The sequence below is a fragment of the Myotis lucifugus genome, unplaced genomic scaffold (assembly GCF_000147115.1).
Source record: "Myotis lucifugus unplaced genomic scaffold, Myoluc2.0 scaffold_280, whole genome shotgun sequence".
NCBI classification, from domain to species: Eukaryota; Metazoa; Chordata; class Mammalia; order Chiroptera; family Vespertilionidae; genus Myotis; species Myotis lucifugus.
The window spans coordinates 1,030,592-1,053,095 of NW_005871328.1; the positions used below are offsets into that span (position 1 = coordinate 1,030,592).

The window sequence follows — 22,504 nt, forward strand, 5'->3', positions numbered from 1 at the left end:
TGCTGAAGCCCTGTTCCCCAGAGGGTGACATGATGGTCCCCAAGGATGTCCTTCCTGGCTGGGGTCAAGAGAGAATTGAGGATTTGGGGTTGAGAGCAGATGGCCAGCCATGGGCTGCTCTAGTCACATGAGTATGACACCAGAACTTTCCCAGGGAACCTCCCAGGTGGAGGTCCCACACCGTGACAGCACAGGCTGACATTTAAATACGTGTATTTATTGCATGTCAATGAAACTTCGATGAGGCTAAAAGTAAAGAAATAAAAAAACAACTACCCCTGAATGTGAACACTGCAGCTTCCAGTGCATGCAAAACACCATGCGTGACTAAGGCCCAAATGTGCATTTGGTCCCATTTGAGCGGCAACGCCAAGCTTTGCCAGAGAGGCCCCTGGAGCCTCTTTGTAGTTCAGCTAACCAAGCTCTGGCTTCACTCAATTGCAGATTTCTCCTAAACTGCAGCCTGGTGGGAGAAAGGGTCCCTGATAAACCCTGTGAGCATGCAGCCCATCCCATCTTTTCCGGGGAAAGGAGCCTACAGAAGGGGAATCCTGTGTCCTGGTCTCACACCCGGGTGGGTTGGGTGATGCACGTCACACACGTCACATTATGGACCATTGCCTTGTGCAGGCACTCTACCCACAGGGGCACTTGCTAGGCCAGAGTTGGTCCTGTGCTCAGACAGGAAAACTAAGGCTCAGCAAGGCGAAGGCGCTTGCCCGAAGCCCCTCAGGGAGATGAGCAGCAGGGGCAGCAGGGCCAGTACGTGAGCCCAGGCCCTCACTCCAACCTCTGTCCAGAAACCAGCCTGACCCAGCAGGCTCCCTGAGTCCTAGCAGCACAGACAGCTCAGCAGCCAAGGGAAACAGCATCGGAGTCACCTGCCCTGGCTTCGCACGTGACAACTCTAGGCACAGAGACCTGATGGGTTCTAGAAACCTCAGGGCCTTGGGACAAACAAGCCCCGGGTAGGAAAATGGCAACCTCAGACCCTTGTCATGTGCAGGGTGGCAAGATTTTGGAAAAGCATGTTCTGTCACCTTGGTTTCTGTGAGTGCAGGTATGAAGTTGCGTGTTGGGTGTGTAAGAAAAACCACTATAACTGGGCAGTCTATATTGTCCACTATGCTGTGTCCACAGGATCACAGCTCAACCACCAGGACCCCAGGACCACAGGGTCCCGGGAGGAGGGTGCCCACCCTCCCTTCTCCCCACTGAGCCATGCTGGGATCGCGCCTCCACCACGTGTCAGGAAGGCCCTTGACACACAGCGCTCCCAGGTGAAGGAGGCCACCTCCTCATGCTGGCTATGTGGCCTCTCCAAGCAGGAAAAGGCCAGATCAAGACAAGAGCAAAAAACACATTCTTTTCAACCTGTTCAATTATATATTTTCTTAAAAACAAAACCAAACCAACCCAACATTCTTGGCTGCCTCCCATCCTAAGCAGCCAAGAGAACAAGAGGTGTGCTAGGTGTTTTCATAATGAATGCTCGGAGCAGGACTTCCCCCTTCACTCATGAGCCGACCTGTCCTGCTAATAACCAGGTAGGTCCCAGGCTGCTCCCGGTTTATGCGCCCTGCTCCATGCAGTGTGGACAGGAAGAGGGGAGGGCACTGTGCACAGCTGGGCCTTAACTCCCTCGACTAGAGAAGCAGCATGGGCAGACACCTTCCTCTGCATCCCCAAACTGCCAGATGCTTGCCCCCAAATGCAACTCGTGAAAAAGTCAACTGCTGGGTCCATGTTGAGTATGAATGCATCACACAGCTTGCAGATTCCATGGCTAGTGTTAGAGGTTAGTATGAAATCACAGCAAAACGCCACTGGAAGTGCTCAAATGACAACCACCACACAATATGTACCTACCACCCAGTAGCGTATACAGTGGACAGCTTTTCTGTTCAGCCATCGCTTCTAAGTAAGAGAATCAGACGAGACATTTAGGCGTCTACAAGGATACGTCGTGGCTGGTCACAGATTAAATACTGCACATGTGTTGACAGTTTTCCAGAGCATTCCGAACCTCATGGTATGGTTCTCATTACAGCTGTTTTTGGAGGTGGGAGGCCTGGGTGGGGGTAGGTCACTGAATTCAGGGTTGGTCCTGCTGCCACCTCACTGTGTCCTCTCTCACTTCCCTTTCCTCTATGGTAAATAAATGGCATCACAATGCCTGTCCTGACTTGCTTGCGGGTCTTCCTAGGTCTGGAGAAGCAACAGTGCTTCCTAAAGGTCTGTTGATGCGAACAGGGTATCTGGGGCACCTTACAGGCCAAGGTAGAGCACGGATGTGACAGCCCAAAGCCATGAACAAAGGCAGCTTAAGACCCCATGATACAGGCCCAAACCTCCCAAGGTGTGGACAGCTCTCTAAAGAGCCCGAGCTCTGAATCCGGCTCCGAGGAAGTCACTGAAAAGAAAAAGAAGCCAAAATGGGGTGGGTAGGCTCGAAGACAGAAACCTGAAGGAGGGGACAGTGAGGGCAAGTTCAAAGCAGAGCTAGCACTGATTCAGGGAAGGGGAGGAGGCTGGGTGAGAGTCTCCAAGGATCCTTGAGAAGGAAGCTCTGCTCTTCCCAGCAGGTGAGGGGAACAGCTCCTCCTCGAGGCCCAACTGCTGCACTGCCCTGTGGGTGTGAGCACATGCATTCACACAAGAGCGTTGCACCTCTGCAGTATGAATGCAGGTGTATACAAGCACTGTGAGAAGGTGTGTGCGCGAGAATGGATGCATTTGAATATGTGCACGTGTGCATGCAGTATGTGAACATATGTACACACGTGTACAAGTGTGTGTCTGCGCACGTGTGTGTGTGTGTGTGTGCGCGCGCGCGCGCACTCTATCTTTCTGGTGGGATGAGAAGACTCAATGCTATTCCATCAGGAGACCATCAAGGGTCCCCTAAGAGCCACTGCCTCTAAGGTACACGCAGCCTCTCATAGATGGAAGGGAATTCCTCTGTTGTTGTTGCTTTTCTCCCCGTTTTATGGTAAATGCTTTGATGTGTGGCTGATAGAAGTAATCTCTTTATGCATCTGTTTCTGCTCACAGCTCACAGAAAGTCTGTTATAAATCCACCCAGCCCATGGCCAGACTTTCTCTCATGTCTCTTCTGCAGGAGGGCAAACAGCTCTGCACACGGGGCGCCCATCCTCCTGAGAAAGCCCTGGCCCTGGTGCCAGGAGGGGCGTGGCAGCATTTTTAAATAACTTGTCCTCTGTTTGTCTCTACTGTGTATCTCATGTAGGAAGACTGGCCTGCCTTGGACCAATGCCCATTTCTAACTACAGACTCAGGGGCCTGCAATGATGACACAAAGTGGAGCCCTTGGGGCAGACTGAAGAGCACCAAGTCTAGAGGCTATGGGTGAGAGTTTGCCTGGAGACCAGAGAATGAAAGACACGTGCTGGCCAGGGTGCCAAGAACATAGGAGGTGGGATGGGTAAAGGAAATGGGAAATGGCAGTGAGTCCCTCTACTGCTTTCGAGTCTGGTACCTGGCCTGTGGGCCTATCACTATCACATAAACACTCCACGCATGACTTGAAAGTCCCCAGAATTCTCAGAGGGCACCAGGGCCAAGGCTGAGTGAAATTGCAGCGTCAGCCACAGCCAGGCAAGGTGGGATCTGCAGGAAACCCCTTGCTGGGAGCCATCTACTGAGATGCGGGTGGCAGTGGGGGAGCATCCTGCCTCCTTTCATGTCAAACTCAGCCAAGGAAGACTCCCACCCTGACACCCCACCCCGAGCCCTTAACCAGTATGGAGATACTGGATCGAGGGGGCAGACTCAGCTGCTGTTCCCACCCCTGGGCCACCCTGAGCCAACCTGAGAAAAGCTTGGTGGGGTGGGGAGGCCAAAGGGACTGCAAAGCCCTGGCCACATGTCAGCCAGGGGCTGTGTGGCACCTCTCCTTGCACCGAGGAGGGCCCTAAGCCCTGGGCCTTTGGGAGACCATCTGGGCCTGGAACGGACTCTGGCCCACAGGACAGGGCGGGAGGAGTGCTCCAGGCACACACCATAAGTGGACAGAGGCAACTGGGCAGAGGGGAGACCCTCTTGTTCCCCGTGCAGACCTCACAGCAAAGCTCTATTCTGGGCTGGTGAACGAAGGGGCCCTCAGCCCCACACTGTCCTGTGACAGTGGGTGGGTGGGTGGGCGGCGGTGAGAGAAGAAAGTGTACTGACCGCTGGGCGGTTTAGGCCGTGGAGGAGCAGGTTTCTTCGGAGGCAGAGCGGGAGTGTCCTGTTTACTTTTAAAGGGGTCATCGGAGAATCCTGCCCCTCCAAAGGACGAGGTGAAAGGACCAGAAGGTGGGGGCTGTAAGAGAGGACACGAAAGAGAGGCAAAAATAACTGTTAACATGGAGCAGCGGACTTTCACCGAGTCAGCACTCGAGTACCGAGAGCCTGGTGAGGCCCCACCCTCTGGGCTGTGAAACTCGGGCCCCACTCGGACCTTGGATCTCTCACAAGCCCCCACTTTCCTCCACCCTCAGTAGACAGGGTCCCCTGGTCTGTGAGGGAGAAGCCAGAAAGATCACAGAGTAGGTGAGAGCAACCCCATGTCTTAATGGGCTTGTGTCACGGGAGGGTTCTCCCTGCCATACACACATCTTTCCTGACTCCAGGGTCCCCTGGGCCTCCTGCTCATGCTTAAGATGTGCCCCACTTTCACCCTCTTCATTCAGTGACAGGCAGCTCCAGACAAGGGTCAGAACCATTCCAGACCCTCACTGTGCCCCCAGGGGCCATTGCCCACCTAGTGACTCAGGTCAGAGCCCACCTTCAAATGCCTGGCCCATCCCCACCCGTTGGCAGGGCCAAGACTGCCTCGGGGGGAGGGGAGGCTCTTAGCACCTCTGGCCCAGACCCTCCATCAGCAGCAAACCACCCCATGTCTCAAACCCAAACAGGAGCCCATTTCCTCACAAAAGACATATACATAGAAGATGGGTGGGTGGGTGGGTGAGTGGGAAGATGGTAGGTAGAGATGACAGGTGAGTAGGAAGTCGGTAGGAGGCAGGTGGGTGTAAATCAAGATGACAGGTAGGTAAGTAGATAGTAGGTAGGACAGATATGTGGGTTGGTAGGTAGAGATGACAAGCAGGTAGGTAGGAGATAGTAGTTAGGGATGACAGGTAGTGGGTAGGTAGGTAGGTGGTAGGGAGAGATGACAGGTAGGTAGATGAGTAGAGACAGCAGGTAGATGGGTAGGCAGGTGGCACTGCATAGTCCTGGTGGTCACAGGTAACCTCCAAGCACTCTTCATCACACCCCCACAGCCTAATTCTTTGGCCTCATCCCTGCTGACTACCCTCCATCCCCTTCTAAGACTCCCTGGTACTTGCAGCCCCTTGGGCCCCCATTTCCGGTCCCCTGTGCATAGAGGGTCTCCAGCTGCGAAGCCCTGTCCACCGGAGCCCCTCTACTTCCTCGGAGACTGGCTAGACCTCACTGTCGCCCCCAGAGCTCTCTCCGACACCCCTTCCTGCCAGCGGTTCCTGCAGGTTCCCACAGGACTCGCATGACCACACCAGGCTAACAGCTTCCCAGCCCCATCCCACCTAACTGGGTGGCCTGGGGGCAGGCTCGAGCTCTCCTTTCCTCCAGGTCTGCTGAGAGCGAGTGCAGGTGATGGGACAGATGCCTGCTGGCCAAACCTATAGCAGCAGTGACTATCTACGTGCACCCTGACCTCGAGCACCAGCACAGCACCGGGCACAACACACGTCCACTGACAACTGGATGAGCCGCAGACAGGCCAGCTCATCACACACGACGGGCACCCCAAAGGGAGAAAATCACTTTCTACGGGTGTGGGGGACCACTTTTACTGAAACAGAAAATAACTAGAAAAAAAGAACAAGAAGATACATAGCTACCTTTTCGCTTTCCACAGTTTCAGATACCCCTGGTCAACTGCAGTCTGAAAATATTAAATGAAAATTTCCAGAAATAAACAATTCTTAAGTTTTAAATTGTGCACTTTTTTGAGTAGCATGAATCATCCCTTTGTCTAGTATCTCCATGCTATAAACACTTCCTGCCCATTTAGTCACGTAGTAGCCGTCTCAGTGATCAGATCAATTGGCGCTGTACTGCAGTGTTTATGCTCAAGTCAATTTTATTTTACTTAATAATGTCCCCAAAGCACAAGACTAGTGATGCTGGCAATTCAGGTATGACAAAAAGAAGCCATAAAGTGCTTCCTTTAAGTAAAGCGGGGGGGGGGGGGGGGGGGGGCGCACAACAAGGGGCACTTTTAATTCTTCCCCCAGTGGAACAGGCCTAGGCACAGAAAACAAAGCAGGAACACATTGGTGGGACTTTCTCAGATAAGCTGGACCCAACCACCACTGGAGAAGTAGGGAGAAGGGCCTGCCCTTCTCTGTGCTGTGCACTGCTCCTCCCCTCCAGGCTCCAAACACAGGGACAGGAACTCAGCTTCCTCTGTCTCCGGTATCTAGTCATAAACATTAGTCTCAGGTTGGGGACAGATAGCTAGCCCACAGGGAAGAGGGGCCCAGAAGGCTTCTCCACACTCGGCTGACTCCATTGGACACGCTGGTTCCTACCCCAGCACTCTGATGCGGCCTGCGTAGGAGATGCTGACTCTGCCATCACTCCCGATTGATTGATTGATTGATTTATTAATAATATACTTTTATGGATTTCAGAGAGGGAGAGATAGAAACATCAATGATGAGAGAAAACCATTGATCAGCTGCCTCCTGCACGCCCCCTACTGGGGATGGAGCTGGCAATACAGGCATGTGCCCTTGACCGGAATCGAACCCAGGACCCTTCAGTCCATAGGCCAATGCTCTATCCACTGACCCAAACCAGCCAGGGCCCATCACTTCCATTTTATACACAGGGAAACGGAGGCACAGAGAGAAGACAGAGCCTGCCAGTCACATAGCACCTCAGAGGAGTCAGAGTGGGAACCCAGGACATTTGCCTCCTGGGCCAGGGCTTCTGAGCCCTACCTTAGGCTCTAGCATCCTGTCGCCTCATGATAGGTCTCAGGCCACATTCTGGGCAGAGCATCACTGTCCTCAGGCCTCTGAAGGAGACACACGTGGATGTAGACAAGAACAGAGCAGGCCAAGGGGTCAGTGGGTAGGAGAAATCCCCAAGGAAGATGGGGATCTGCAATGCCGCCCTCCCCACCCCACCCCCAGACTCATTTCTCTGCCAAGACCACCCTAGCTCCAAGTGAATGGGGCTGCCAGGGCTGTGGCAGGGCAGAGAGGTGCCTTCTCCACAGCTGCTGCTCCCCTCTCCCAGGCTCTATGGTCACTGTTCTTTTAGATCAGCGGTTCTCAACCTGTGGGTCATGACCCCTTCGGGGGTCGAATGACCCTTTCACAGGGGTCGCCTAAGACCATCGGAAAACACATATTGAATATATAATTACATATTGTTTTTGTGATTAATCATTATGCTTTAATTATGTTCAATTTATAACAATGAAAATACATCCTGCATATCAGATATTTACATTACGATTCATAACAGTAGCAAAATTACAGTTATGAAGTAGCAACGAAAATAATTTGATGGTTGGGGGTCACCACAACATGAGGAACTGTATTAAAGGGTCGCGGCATTAGGAAGGTTGAGAACCACTGTTTTAGATACAAGTCAGGGAGTCTCTTAGCAAAATCTGTGGCTCAAGTTTCCAGAACAGGCTGCAGAGCATGGTGGTCAGGGGTGGGGTCTGGAAGCCCAGCCTTGCCACCTATTAACAGCCTCAGTGCCTCAGTCACTGCCTCTGTGAAGCTGACAATAATGACAGGCCCTAGCTCATAGGCTAAGGCCAAAACACAGGGTCACGTGTAAATTGTTCCAAACGGGCTCCGGGCAAAGTTAGCACAAAGACAGTGTGGTTATTACCATGACAAAGATGTGGATGTGATTGGAATTCTTTTAGACGTCACAAGAATCTGTAAACACCTCTCAGCTCCCAACACTTCTGTCTGCTGCTGCCTGTCATTTGCAGAGTCTTTCCGGGGGCAGCAGCATGAGAACTGTGGTAGTTCTCTGACCTGAAGCTTAGCTTTAAAATGGGTGATTTAGGGGGTAAGGGGAAGAGATCAACCTAAGGACTTGTATGCATGCATATAAGCCAAATCAATGGACATGGACAACAGGGGGTTGAGAACATGAGTGGGGGGTGGGGCTTTAATGGGGGGGGATAAGGACACATTTGTAATACCTTAACTAATAAAGAATTTTTAAAAAATAAAATAAATAAATAAATAAATAAAATGGGTGATTTAGCCCGCCAGGTGTGGCTCAGTGCTTGAGTGTCGATCCAGGAACCAAGAAGTCACAGTTCAACTCCTGGTCAGGGCACATTCCCAGGGTTGCGGGCTCCATCCCAGAAGACGTTTCTCTCTCATCGATGTTTCTCTCTCTCTATCCCTTTTCTTTCCCCTCTCTCTAAAAATCAATTTAAAAAATAAAATTAAATAAAATGGGTGATTTAGGGTCTGTTGTCTGGAAAGAATGGGGTGGGGGCAAAGGAGACAGAGAGGTAGGGAACATTGGTGCTTCTGCCTCTGCTGTTTGTAGAACACACCCCAGGCTTGGGGCTCACACAATGTCACCACAACCTGAGACAAACATGCAGGAATCAAGGCCATTTTCCTAGTAGAGCAGCAGCACGACGGGCCCTGAGGCCCCCACAGGGACCCCAGTCCTGGTCCTGAGTGCTGGCAATCTATTAGCTCTGGGGATGGGGCGCAAAGGGATACCAGAGCCCTCTGAACAGCTCCCCGCAGTCTCTGTGTGCAGAGTCCCTTGTCCAGCCAGCCCGTGTGCTACAATAACTCTCCCGGCAGGCTGGGTCCTCTCTGCTCCCTCTTCTGTTTAAACACAATGAGCGAAGCAGCTTGCTCCCATGTGAAAGGGTTTCAACCGTAAATGCCTGGTGCACCCACATAAGTGAATTATTTCACTTCTAACACTCAAAAGCCTGTGTCATTTCCAAATCCCATTTTTCACAACTTCAAGTTTCCCAAGAAGCCTCCTTTGGAAGCCGACTTGTTTCTCCTCAGGCTGTGACTTCAGGGAAAGTCTCTATTTTTGGAAGGGTTTCAGTAAAGTCAGTAGGGGCTCTATGGGCTGGCCCAGAGTGAAGTGTGCTGAGAGAGAGAGAGAGAGAGAGAGAGAGAGACTGAGAGACTACTATGAAAAAAAGCAGTTCTAAAAGAAATGTGTTTTGGGTTCAAAAAAACATCCCTAAATAGAAATGCCTAGCTTAAAAAAAAACATGAAAAACACTCACGGGCTAACAACCAGCCAAGTATTTCATAGATGGCCTTTTTCAGAGGAGAGGTGTGAACTAATTAAGCTGGGGTCTTGTTTTTATTCTGATGCTCCCTGAAATCTATTTGGGGGAGTGTGTTTTGAAAGCCGGGTAACAGGCTTGATTCAGTCTAGAAAAATCTCTCTGGGTCTGGGGACACCTCGGCTAGGAATGCAAGCCTGAAGAAGCTCCCAAAGGAATTGACTGGAGTCACATCACTGACTGTTACTTTCCTTCAGCCAAGCAGAGGGTAAATAACCCTTCTCAGATGGGGAAAAGCTGGCAATGTATTTTAAAAAAAAACAAACCCACACACCTTCTCGCCACTGTACTTTCGTTTCCCTCAGCCTTTTATTTATATACATGATGTTCTTGAAAAACAGAAAGGGAACCAAAAGGGAAACACAGACCTACAAGCTTAGGGCTTGGTATTTAGCGGGACCAGTGGCACGAGATCAGGAGCAGATGGGATCGTGGAAGCAAAACAATGGGGTACTGGAGAGTTTCCATGGCCCCATCCAGCTCCATCCCACACAGGGCTGCCAACAGGAAGGGGCGCTGGCTATGGAGTCATTAAGTGCACGTGTGTGTGCAGCCTGACGGGGACACGAGAACAAGGAGAAAGAAACTGGAACTTCAGGAGGGACAGTGCAACTTTAGGTTAGAACAGGAAGCCTGAAGGACCCAGGCTCAGAACTGCCTGGCTCTGAGGTCTCTGCAGAGTCTGCCTGGAGGAAGGAGGGGTGGCCTGCCACTGGGGACCCCAGGCTGGCCATTCTGCATCAGCCCTCAGAGCCCACAGCCTCTACTGAGATACTTCTTGAAATGAGGGCCTCCGCTGTGCCCTGTCCTTGTCCTTGTCCTAGTTGGACCACTGCTAGTTGTCACTCCCTCTGCCTCTGGGGCCACCCTCCTGCAGGGAGATGACCCACAGTGACAGCTTGAGAATCCAATCAAACCCTTTCTTGGAGATGCTGCCACCATGTGGCAGAAGTTTTCTGATTTCAAGAGATGGTTTCCTGTCTGCTAAGCAGGAATGCAAGCTGAGGGCACAGCTCCACTCAAGGAGCGCAGGCACGTGTCACAGCCACTAAGCAACAGGCAAATGTGAGGGATAATCTCACACCCAGGTGCCTTCTGACCAATCCCAGACAGCACCCCAATAGTCCGGGTCACAGTGCTTCCATGTGAGGGGTGGAGGCCCGTTCCCTCCAGGCACTGGAAGAAGAGAGGCCGAAACAGCAGCATCTCTGGGTTCTCTCCTGCGGCAGTCGATGGGCACATAGACACTCTGCCTCTCCAAGCTGGATTTTTGAAGCTGGATTTGCTACCTCAACAGTTATGCTAGCGCGTTTCTTTGAAAACCTGAACAGCATCTCAAACGCTTCTCGGAAGCTGCGTACCACAATCACATGCTGCTAACCACAAGAGCTCATTGCCCAGACAATTGTGTGCTCCTAGGGCTGAATGAACATGGAGCAAGCAAGCAGGATGCTGCGAGGAGCTGGCACAGTGAAGGTACTGGCGGGGACAAGCAGAGTACTCCTCGATGTGGGTGCATGGCTCCCACATCCTCCAGGGGCTCCCTCCCCAGTCCCTTCTGCACCATCTGGCTGTGAGCCTTCCCCAACTAGAACATAAGAGAATAGGGATGCATTCTGTTTGTGTTCCTCCCCTCCCAGGGATCAATGATATCTGTCCAGGAACAAGAAGAATGAATGAAGAAAGCAGAGTTCTACTGCTCCATGGCCGTAGGCTGTATTGCATGAGGTTCTTTATCTATGAGAGAACCCCCTCACCTGTCTGGGGGGCTGCCAAGAAGGAGTAGAACACACAGGCCAAGACAGCACACCTAACGCTTTCCTTAATTCTTCAAAGAAATGCATGCTCATAGTTAAAACCAAGGCACCCTAAAGGTTCTAAAAAGAACAGAAGAGAGGCCAACCGCCTTTCCCACTTGGCAAGGTCAACGTTTTCTACTTCTTAGTTTCTTCTGAAATTTACCTCAGTAATCATGGGGTTCTACTACTAGTTCTGGATCTGTCCATTCTGGACATGATCTACTGACTTCTTGTTACATTAAAAATTCAGTTCCTCCCCAAATCCCTCTCGAGACAGCACTCTGACACCATCTGGGGCTACATCCATAGTCAATTAATGTACCTACAGCCACAAGAAATGATGTCCAGCCTGACGATGGCATGAATGTTGTCTGTCTTGCACTTTTCACCTGTGGATTTATTCACTGAACTCTTCCTTTCCAAACCCACTGGGATTCTGTCCACAGGCAGTCCCAGACACTTATCCCACTTCCTCCAGACACCTCCCACCTGCCAGCCTGTGGGGCCAGGGTTCCAGCCTCAGAAGGGATTGGGGAAGCACAGAGGAAGGAAAACGGTTCTAATCACAGTCACAGGTACTTTCTAGACCTTGTCCACTGACTCATGGCCTCGTGGGAGGATGCATTTCAGAGTTTGACAGGTACAAAGGAAATACATATGTGGTGTTAACTACTCCTGGCAGCCATGACAAGACCACCACAAGAGGCACAATGACCTGGCAGAGGCACAGGTGCTCCACGGGAGGGGCTTTACCTTGGACATCTGACTGAAGTCCGCAAAGCCCTCAGCACTATTGAAGGACCCACTTCCGAAGGGGTCTAAAGTTCCAAAGTGACCTGCAAGCAGCACCAACAGAGGCAGAGTTACAGGGCATCCCAGGACACGCCTCCTGGGGTCAAAGGAAAGTGTTGCCTCTCGGTACCCAACAGCCCTGGAAGCAGGAGATCACATTTGTTTGCTGGGGTCATGCTTCTGGACGGGGCTCTCCCACTGGTTCGGGAAAGGAGGTAAGAGGGAGAAGAGGAGCCATTCCACAGTAACCCACCACCCACACGATTGACAGGAGGTAGTCACCTGTGGGTGGAGATTTTTCCTGAGCTTTCTCTTTGGTGGGGCGATTTGCTTGGAGTAAACCCCCATGCCCACCTATGATATCAAACTCCGCAACCAACAAGCCAGCAAGGCCACAGGACCAGGCAGGGCCTATTCCCTAAAGCAAAGGGCAGTCTGCAAATGCTCATTCCCCTTTATGCAAAAACCAGAACCTTGATCAAACTTTGGATTCTTTTAGGAAAAATTCCAAGGTACAAATCAAAGATTTATACAGAGGAATGAGTAAAGAGTAACCAATAAAGTTGGTGTTATTACAGAGTTAATTCCTACTGCTGAGCTTCCTTTCAGGAAGGATGTCAGCACTTACTTGGGAAGATGAACAGCTAGGGGGAGCTCTGGCTGAACTGCCTCTGGCGAGGGTTTGAGTACCACTGATTAATAACATAAACACTAAGGGCACACCAGTTTTGGAAATGAAATCAATAACTGGGTGAGTTCCTTCCACTGCCTAAGGAAGAGTCAAAAGGAAAATAAGCCATCAGTCTCACCTGATCCTCTTGAGGAGACACTGGAAGATGAAAAAGGATCACTGGATTCAAAGGGGTCGAGCTGAGTGAAAGGAAAGAGGAAAGAGTGAAAAGCAGTTTGTTTATTGCCCCATCTATTCATTCAACCCACAAAATTTTCTTGACATCTACATGCACCATATCTGGTGCTGGGCCTTGGAGACGGTAAAACCATTAAAATTAAACCCCAGCAGAGTAAAACCCCAACAGACTGATCCTTCCTGCAGATAACACCTATAAAGTCTTAACAAAATTAAATTAAAAAAAATAATAACAACCACCTGAAGGCTTAGGAAGTGAACCAAAGAAGGCAGGCTTTGGAGGAAAATTGAAATGTGGCAGAAAAAATAGTACAGTAGACCCCTGTACAACGTAAGTGTTAAGGACGCTGATCCCCCACATGGTTGAAAATCAGTGTATAAATACAGTCCACTCTCCACATATGCCAATTCCTAACCACAGATCAAAATTATAGTTGACCCGTGAAACTTACAAATTGAGTAAGTGAACCCGCGTAGTTCAAACCCATGTATAGTACAAGGTTGAGTTTTCCATTTTGACAGCTATATTTGAGAATATAGGGAGGCTAAGACTTCAATAAAAAATGCCATCTTTCGCCCTGGTAGGCATGGCTTAGTGGTTATGGCATTGGCCTGTGCACTGGAGGGTCACAAGTTCGATTCCTGGTCAAGGACGCGTACTTGGGTTGCAGATTCAATCCCACCCTGGCCGGGGACCCAGGGGCATGTGCAAGAGGCAACTAATATCTCTCTCTCTCTCTCTCTCTCTCTCTCTCTCTCTCTCTCTCTCTCAAAATCAATGAAAAAAAAAATATCCTCACTCCTTGGGTAAGGATTTTTTTTTAATGCCATCTTTCTGGCCTGAAGACCAGAGGATGGAGGCCTGGGACAGTCATACCCATGGGAAGGGACAGGGATCCAGAAAAGAGAGGAAGAGAATGGAAGCCTAAACTCCATGTTCAGCTCTGCCCAAGTCTCAGGCTTACCCCTGTAGACTGAGAGCAACTTACAGGGAGTTTGAAGTGTGAATCTCACCAACTTAACAGCCTGGTGAAACAAAACCACTCAAGCTCTTTGGAGAAATGTAACAGAATCCAGTGTCCAGAATAGAGCACCCACGATGCACGGGATACATTTCTAAATGATTCAACATACAAGAACCAGAAAAAATGTAGCTAATTCTCAAGGGAAAAGACAATCAATGGAGTCAATCCCAACATGACCCAGCTGTTGGAATTCTCAGAGGATGACAACTTTAAAGCAGTGATAACTGCTCAATGAAATAAAGAAAAATACGCTTGAATAAAAAGATAGGGAGATCTTAACAGACAAATAGAAACTATACAAAAGAAACAAATGGAATTCTAAAACTGCAAAGTATAATTTCTGAAATAACTTCACTATGTTAGCTGAACAACAAAGGATAGAGAAAAAAGTGAGCAAAGTTGAAGACAGAAGAGTGGAAATTCCCAATCTGAAGAAAAAAAAAAATAATGAAAAGAAAACAGGGCTTTAGGAATTTGTGGGAACATTAGCAAAAGGTCTAATACATGTATAACCATAAACTCACAAAGAGAAGAAAAAGAGACAATAGGGTAGAAAAAGAAAATATTTAAAGAAATAATGGCTGAAAACTTGCCAAACTTGGTGAAAGACATAATTTATAGATTTAAGAACCTCAGCAAACCTCAAACAGCATACATACAAAAAGAACATACATCCAGACACTTCACAAACTAATGAAAAGTGAAGGTAAAGAGAGGCTCTTTAAAGCAGCCAGAGAAAACATGATACATATAGGGGAACAACCATCAGAAAGACGGGTGGCTTCTCATCGAGGACAATGAAGGTCACAAGGCAGTGGAACAACATCTTAAAAGTGCTAAAAGGGAAAAAATACTACTAGATCGGGCACAAAAACCCTTCCAGAATGACAACAAAGTAGATCAGTATTACAAGAAGTGCCAAGGAAAGTTCTTCAGGTTGAAGGAAAATGATAACAGAGGGAAAATAAGATCTTGAGAGAGGAATGAAGAGTGTTAGAAATGGTAAATCAATGAGTAAAAATCATTAAGACCACTTTTTTCCTCTTTAAAGTTTCTTTAAAACACATACAATGAATTAAGGCAAAAATTATAACACCGTTTTACTGGCTTTGTAATACACTTAGATGTTTTACATTCACAGGACAGCTATAACATGAGACGCCTACTAGTTGAGGGGAAATGGATAAATGGACCTAAATGGCTGCACGTTTTCTACATTTTACATTAAATGATATAATATTAACTCCAAGTAGCCTATGAAAAGTTAAGTATATATGGTTAATTCCTAAAGCAACCTCTAAAAAGTTAGAAGAAAAAAAAAAAAAAAATGGCATAGTTAAAGGCCAATAGATATAAGAAAATTCTAGAAAACTCTCAATCCAAAAGAGGGCAGGAAAGGGGGAACTGAGGTACAAAACAAAGAGGATTAAAAGAAAGCAAACAATAAAATACTAGATTTAAATCCAACCATATCAATAATTACAATAAATGTTAAGGGATAAGGGACTAGATTAGACACTGCATTTAGAAGGCAGAGTTTTCCAGACTGGATAGAAAAGCAAGTCCAAACTACATAGCCAACTCAAAAGACATCCTTCAGCCTGGCTGGGGTGGCTCAGTGGTTGAGTGTCGACCTATGAACCAGGAGGTCACGGTTCGATTCTCAGTCAGAGCACAGGCCCAGGTTGTGGGCTTGATCCCCAGTGTGGGGCATGCAGGAGACAGCCGACAGAAGCTCTCATCGATGTTTCTATCTCTCTATCCCTCTCCCTTCCCCTCTCTTTAAAAATCAATAAAAACATATTTTAAAAAAGAACCAACCCTGCCAACACCTTCATATATAAACATCAAATAGGCTGAAAATAAATAAATAAATAAAATATGACACAAACAGTAAGCAAAAGAAGGATAAAGTGGCTACTTTAAATGTGTGATAAAATAGTTTCAAGACAAAGATATAACCTGAAGAAAATAAGAAACCCTTTATAATGATTAAAAAAAAAAAAAGGTCACTGCATCAGACAATAATTATACATGTACGAGAGGCCTGATGCATGAAATTCGTATAAGAATAGGCCCTCGCAGCCCCATCTGGATGGTTGTTCTGCTGTTCAGCCGTTCAGCTGATTTGCATATTACACTTTTATTATTACAGACTAGAGGCCCGGTGCATGAAAATTCATGCACTGGAGGGGGGGTCCCTCAGCCCGGCCTGCTCACAGTCCAGGAGCCCTCAGGGGCGGGAGGCGACCTGGCCATTAGGGGAAGGCAACGCTCCCATCACACCTCTGCTACTGCCACTGCTGGCAGCACAATCCTCGGCCGGCCCTGGTTACCTGAGCCTCAATTGGCCCTGGGTGGCTGGGCAGCCGCCATCTGAGGCTTGCCTGTGCCTCAGGCCAGCCCTGGGTGGCTGGGGGGCTGAGGGCGGGTCCGCCTGCACCGTGCGCCTGCCATCCTCCTCTTCCCCCCAGCTGGGCTGAAAGGACAGTGGGACTCCGGCAGCAGGAGCCAGGAGCGGCCGGACCCGCCTGAGGGTCTGCCACCCCTCTGTGGCTGAAAGGACTGGGGGACTCTGGCAGGGCTGAGGGGACTGGGCACCGCCATCTTGTGTCTATGGGTTCCGCCATCCTTTTGTGATGGTGTGACAGTCAATTTGCATATTTCATCTTTATTCAATAGGACAGGCACTTGATAAAGCTTCAAAATATATGAAGCAAAACTTGACAGAATTAAGGGGGATATAAACAATTCCACAATAATTGGAGCTTTAACACCCTACTCTCAGCAGTTGGAAGAATCAGAAAACAAACACAGTGAAGACATAGATGACCTGAACACAACCAACTCTGACCTAACTGGCATTTATAGACCATGACACCTAATAACTGCAGACATTCTTCCTAAATGTATGTGATATGTTCACCAACACAAACCATAAAACAAGCTGCAATAAATTTCAGAGTCTCAATAAAAACATACAAATATGTTCTCTAATAACAACAGATATTAATTAGAAATCAATATTATATAAAAAAAAAAGAAATCAATATTATACAATACCTAAAGGAAAAAAACAAGTATCTGGAAACAAAGAATGCATTTTAAATAACACATGGTTCAGAGAAATCACAAGGGAAACTAGAAAATATCTCAAACTGAATAACAATGAAGACACATATCCAAATGTGTGGGTGGTGTTGGTGGTATAGTGGTGAGCATAGCTGCCTTCCAAAATGTGTGGAAAGCAAGCTAAAGCAGTGTTTAGATGAAATGTGTAGCTTTAAACACATTAGAAAAGAAGGTCTAAAATCAATGGCTTAAGGTTAGATATTAAGATGTTAGAAATAGAAAAGCAACGTACTAACCCAAAATAAATAAGAGGAAGGAAATAATAAAGGGCAAAAATCAGTGAAACAGAAAACAAACAGGAGAGAAAATTAACAAAGCCACTTGTGGAAAAGATAACAAATTGATAAAAGAATAAGAGGACATGCCCTAGCCAGTTGGCTCAATGGATAGAATGTCAGCCTGCAGACTGAAGAGTCGCAGGTTCGATTCCGGTCAAGGGCACATGCCTGGGTTGCAGGTTCAATCCCCCGTAGGGGGTGTGCAGGAGGCAGCCGATCAATGATTCTCTCTCATCATTGATGTTTCTATCTCCCTCTCCCTCTTCCTTCCTCTCTGAAATCAATAAAAATATATTAAAAAAAAAAAAAAAGAATAAGAGGACAGCCCAGCTGGTGTGGTTCAGTGGTTGAGTGTCAACCCATGAACCCAAGAGGTCACTGGTTCAATTCCTGGTCAGGGGTACATGCCCGAGTTGTGGGATTGATCCCCAGTAAATGCTGTGCAGAAGGCAGCCAATGGATGATGTTTCTTTCTCATCGATATTTCTATCTCTCTAGTCCTCTCCCTCTCTCTCTCAAATCAATAAAAACATTAATTTTTTAATTAAGAGGACAGATCGTCAAAACCAAAAAAAAAAAAAGAATATTCCATGACAGGTCCGATAGAAATGTTACAATGAACCCCAGCCCTCAAAGAACTGTGGGTCTGATGATGCACACACAGGTCCATGGGAAGAAGAAAACCAAGGAATGTGTACGTGGGGACAGAGATGCAACCTAGAATACCCTCACATAGTCACAAAAATTATTCATTCACAAAACACTTTTGGGCCTAATGTTGTATAAAACACATGGTTTGCTAGATGTTGGGGGGCGGGGGTCATGTTTGCCTCACACACTAAGTGCAGCCAGGCTGGTCTGGGCTTCCTCCCGCCGTGACTGGGACCCACGGAGGCAGTCTGACTCCAATAGCACTATCAGTGCTTTGCTCTAGGAAGACAGCAGGGGTGGTCATGTTGAGGCCAGGGTGGTGTATGGAAGTGTGTGGTGTGTTTTTTTTGTTTTGTCTTTGTTGGGAGACAGAGCAGAGAACCCAGCAGACGGGCCTGACCTGAAGTAAAGGGACACAGAAAGGGACAGAGGAATGACAGCTGTTCAGGACACAGCTGCCTCCTGACTTGGGCTCCCTGGACCACTGGGATGTGACGCCCTGCTTCACAGGACAATCCTCACAAGGACCCACAGGCACAGCCACGCCCCCATCCAGGAATGAGCCCTGGCCCATGACCTGGCTGCTAGAGAACCACCTGGCCTCACACTGCCCACAATCGTCAGGCTTAGTGAGCACAGTTCAAAGGACAGAGTCCTGGCTCAATCCTAGGGGAAGACAAGGACAGGCTGCCTTCACAGGCACAATGCACACACAGGTACTCCCCCTTCCCACATCACTCACCTTTGAAGGTAAGGAAGGGTTTTTCGTGAATGGGTCTGAGGAAAACGGGTCATTCTTTGTATGTTTCTTAAAGAAGTCATCGGGGGCAGAGCCACGGAATGGGTCACTTTCTTTGAAAGGATCTCCTCCAAAAGGATCTACAAAGTGTTTTGGAAAGTAAGGAAAAGAATGCATCATGAATAAACATGTTTAGTGAAAGAAGCTAAATATGAAAGAACACATAATTGACTGATGCCATTTAGGTGAAATTCTAGGAAAGGTAAAAACCATAGTGAGAGAGAACAGGTCAGTGGTTGCCAGAGACCTAGGGGTTTGGGGGTGGGTGGCACAAAGGAACCTTTCAGGATGATGGAAATGTTCATTATCCCACACAACTGTACTCATTTGTCAAACCTCGTCTCACCCTGGCCGGTGTGGCTCAGTTGGTTGGAGCCTTGTCCTGAACACCAAAAGGTGGCAGTTCGATTTCCAGTAAGGGCACATACCCAGGGCGCAGGAGGCAACTGACCGATGTTTCTCTCTCACATCAATGTTCCTCTCCTTCTCTCCCTTCCTCTCTCTAAATATCAATTTTTTAAAAAACCTCATATTACATACTTAAAATTGGTGAATTCTGTTGTGTATAAATTATACCTCTCAATAAAAGTCGATTTTAAAAATAATAAACAGCCGAAACCGGTTTGGCTCAGTGGATAGAGCGTCGGCCTGCGGACTGAAGGGTCCCAGGTTAGATTCCGGTCAAGGGCATGTACCTTGGTTGCGGGCACATCCCCAGTAGGAGATGTGCAGGAGGCAGCTGATCGATGTTTCTCTCTCATCGAGGTTTCTATCTCTCTCCCTTCCTCTCTGTGAAAAATCAATAAAATATATTTAAAAAAATAATAATAATAACAATAAACAATGTGGGCAAATCCATAGAAACAGAAAAGCAGATTAGTGGTTGCCAAGGTCTGGGGGAGAGAAAATGGGGAGATGACTACTAATGGGGATGGGATCTCCTTTTGGGGTAATGGGAATATTCTGAAACTAAATAGAGATGGTAGTGGCAGAACATTGGAAATGTACTAAATGCCAGTGACTTGTTCACTTTAAAATTATTATGTGTTATGTGAATTTTACCTCAGTAAAAAAATAAAATAAGAAATATAGGCAAAGTGATCCCAATACCACAACCACAGTGTGTTCATTGACCTCAAATGTGGGGTGCGGCATGGTGACTAGAGAAGGGGGACAGCCACCATCACCAGGAAGGAACAAGACACCAGGCTTTCGTGCAATGCAAACGGTTGCCCTTCCCAATGTACACTGCTGCCACTCTTGGAATGGATGGACAGAAGTCCTGCCATGTGCATGTACTGCACAGGACCCCCTGAAGCTGCCACAGGTGATATAAGCAGGCACAAGTGACTGAGTTGCTGTGGGTAACAATCACCGGGCTGCCGAGAGCTCCTTTTCTAGTTCTGTTGGGAGACTGGCAACAAGGGCACCAGACTGTGAAATGGAGGGCCATTACTGCCCATTTCCTGCAGAAATGAACCTCCCTGCGGCCCTGTGGTGGGGGACCTGGTGGAGGAGACTGGAAGGTGTTTTACATTGCCTTCAGCTTGCACTAGGAACCAGACTATTCTGAGGACGAGTACATGAAACGTGTTTTTTAACAAAGGCTTTTACCTGTGGAAGCTATCTGCTGTTCTGCAAAGGGGTCATTCTGGAACGGGTCACCTAGATTAGAGGAGAGAGAAACATTTAGCTTTACAGTAGAAATGACCCTGGCATTATCAAAGTGGAGAGCAGGGAAGGCCACTGGCTGAGGCAGTTTTTCGTGGCTGGGACATAAGATGAAATGGAAGGTATTCTGGCTGCTCAACCCAGGCCAGAGTCCGAGAAAATGTACAAGCCAGGGTTCACTCTTCTCCTTCTACGCCCCCTGCCGCTCCTGCATCTCATCTCCCCCTCACATCCCTTGGCTATTAGAACAGGGGGCCTGGGGCTGCCCCAGTCCTCAACCACGTGGCCCACCCTGGAGCCATGATGAGCTCCGTACATCTGAGCCTCAGGAGCTGCCTAAGGTGCTTCACTCCAAATCTGCAACTGGAAAGGCTCCCACTGCCACTCCCTGCCTCGGTATCTTTCTCAGAAATGTACAGATAGTCTTCCTGGAAATACTGTTTTGTTCTGAAAAAAAAATGGAGAAACGTAGGAAATCTTGTTTCTAGAAATTCTGTTATTTTTGACTCACGTGTAGCTCTGGTAAACCCACCAGTTGAGTCCTTAGATTTATGTGGGGATCTGTCATTCGCTAGGTAGTTTCATAATCGTTACTGTATCTGATTATCTTACCAATCCTTCCAGTGCAGTGAGGAAGATGTGCCACCCACTGGTGGATGGAAACTGAAGTGCGAAGTGTCTAGGGGCCCAGCAAGCCATGAGCTCTTCCCACCACACCCCAAGGCCTCAGCTCCTCAGTTAACTGGGTAAGGTGAAAACTCAAAAGGCCCGTGAGGCTCAGAGAATTCCTTTCCTCCTCCATTTCAGGGGGTGATATCTCCCACCTATTATGGTCACTGAACAACCCTCAGTGGCACAAACTAAACAGCCTTTCAGTGAGAGAGTGGGAGCCAAATGAAATACCTTTGAAGGGATCGGCTCCTTTGAACGGGTCAGATTTGAAGGGGTCTTCTGCCTGGAAAGGATCCGGATGCAATTCTTGGGCATTGTTGCTAAATAACAAGGCTTTATTTTTGAAAGGATCATCCTAAAATTTTGTGAAGAGACAGGACAGGGACTTTATTATTTCAGATTTAAATCAAAGTATAGAATTCCATACCTAACTCATAATTTTTCCTTTATGTGCTATGACCCTAAAGAGAATAACTTTAAAAAAAAATCATTGAAGATGGACTTTAGTTAATAATACTGTGTCAACAGTGGTTCATTAGTTGTGACAAATGTGCCATATAAAGATTTTAATAGGGGAACGTGGGTGTGGGGTGTTTGGGAACTCTCTGTACCACCTTGGCAATTGTTCTGTAAGCCTAACACTCTTCTAAAAGAAGTTTATTTAAAAATCAGAGTGGAAGCAACCCAAACATCCACGGATGGATGAATGAATAAACAAAATGTGGTATATATTCATGCAATAGAACATTATTCAGCTTTAAAAAGGAAGGAAATTCTGACACATGCCACAACATGGATGAACCTTGAGTATATTATGCTGAGTGAAATAAGCCAGTCACAAAAGGACATATATGATTCTACTTATAGGCGGACCTTATAATAGTCAGATTCATGGAGACAGAAAGTAGAATGGTGGGTGCCAGGGGCAAAAGGTGGGGGAATGGGAAGTTAGTGTTTAAGGGGAAAGAGATTCAGTTAGGGAAAATGAAAAAGTTCTGGAGATGGATGGTAGTGATGGCTACACAACAATGTGAATGTACTTAATGGCACTCAACTGCCCACTTGAAAATGGTTAAGATGGTAAATTTTTGTTGTGTGTATTTTACCACAATTAGAATTTTTTAAAAAATCATTGAGACAGAAAAAAGTCACATTTTTTGAGATCTTAAAAAATATAACAAGCCACCAACTGCAGCACAGGACTCTTCAAAGGTGTGACCTCCCTCAGTCATCTTTATTTCAGAGCGTGTGGGTACTTTAAAACATGCTGTTTCCACACCAAGAAACATACATGCTGGCTATTTGCATCCTGGGAGGAAGTGAGCGCTAATGCAGTTAGAACTACTAGAGCATATACACTACTTTGCATTTTTTTTTAGTGCTTATTTCTAGAAACAAACACGCATATTTAAATCAAAAGAAAAAAAAGATTTGCTTTTGAAGAGTACATTTT

At 47.6% G+C, this 22,504-nt stretch overlaps 1 protein-coding gene across 18 annotated transcripts in view; it reads right to left on the reverse strand.

Annotated features, from left to right (window-relative positions):
* EPS15L1 (epidermal growth factor receptor pathway substrate 15 like 1) overlaps window positions 1-22,504 on the reverse strand; it is a 97,558-nt gene that overhangs the window by 13,221 nt on the left and 61,833 nt on the right. For 9 of the 18 annotated variants that reach the window (XM_023763279.1, XM_023763272.1, XM_023763274.1 and 6 more), the window contains 6 exons: window positions 21,283-21,406; window positions 20,323-20,373; window positions 18,652-18,788; window positions 12,765-12,825; window positions 11,917-11,999; window positions 4,192-4,324 (listed from right to left, as the gene is read on the reverse strand). In XM_023763279.1, the coding sequence (XP_023619047.1) occupies window positions 4,192-4,324; window positions 11,917-11,999; window positions 12,765-12,825; window positions 18,652-18,788; window positions 20,323-20,373; window positions 21,283-21,406 (589 nt within the window). Of the gene's footprint in view, window positions 1-4,191; window positions 4,325-5,888; window positions 5,933-11,916; window positions 12,000-12,021; window positions 12,154-12,764; window positions 12,826-18,651; window positions 18,789-20,322; window positions 20,374-21,282; window positions 21,407-22,504 lie in introns of those variants that run through there. The other 9 variants (XR_330431.3, XM_023763283.1, XM_014465146.2 and 6 more) reach the window with 5 other exon arrangements.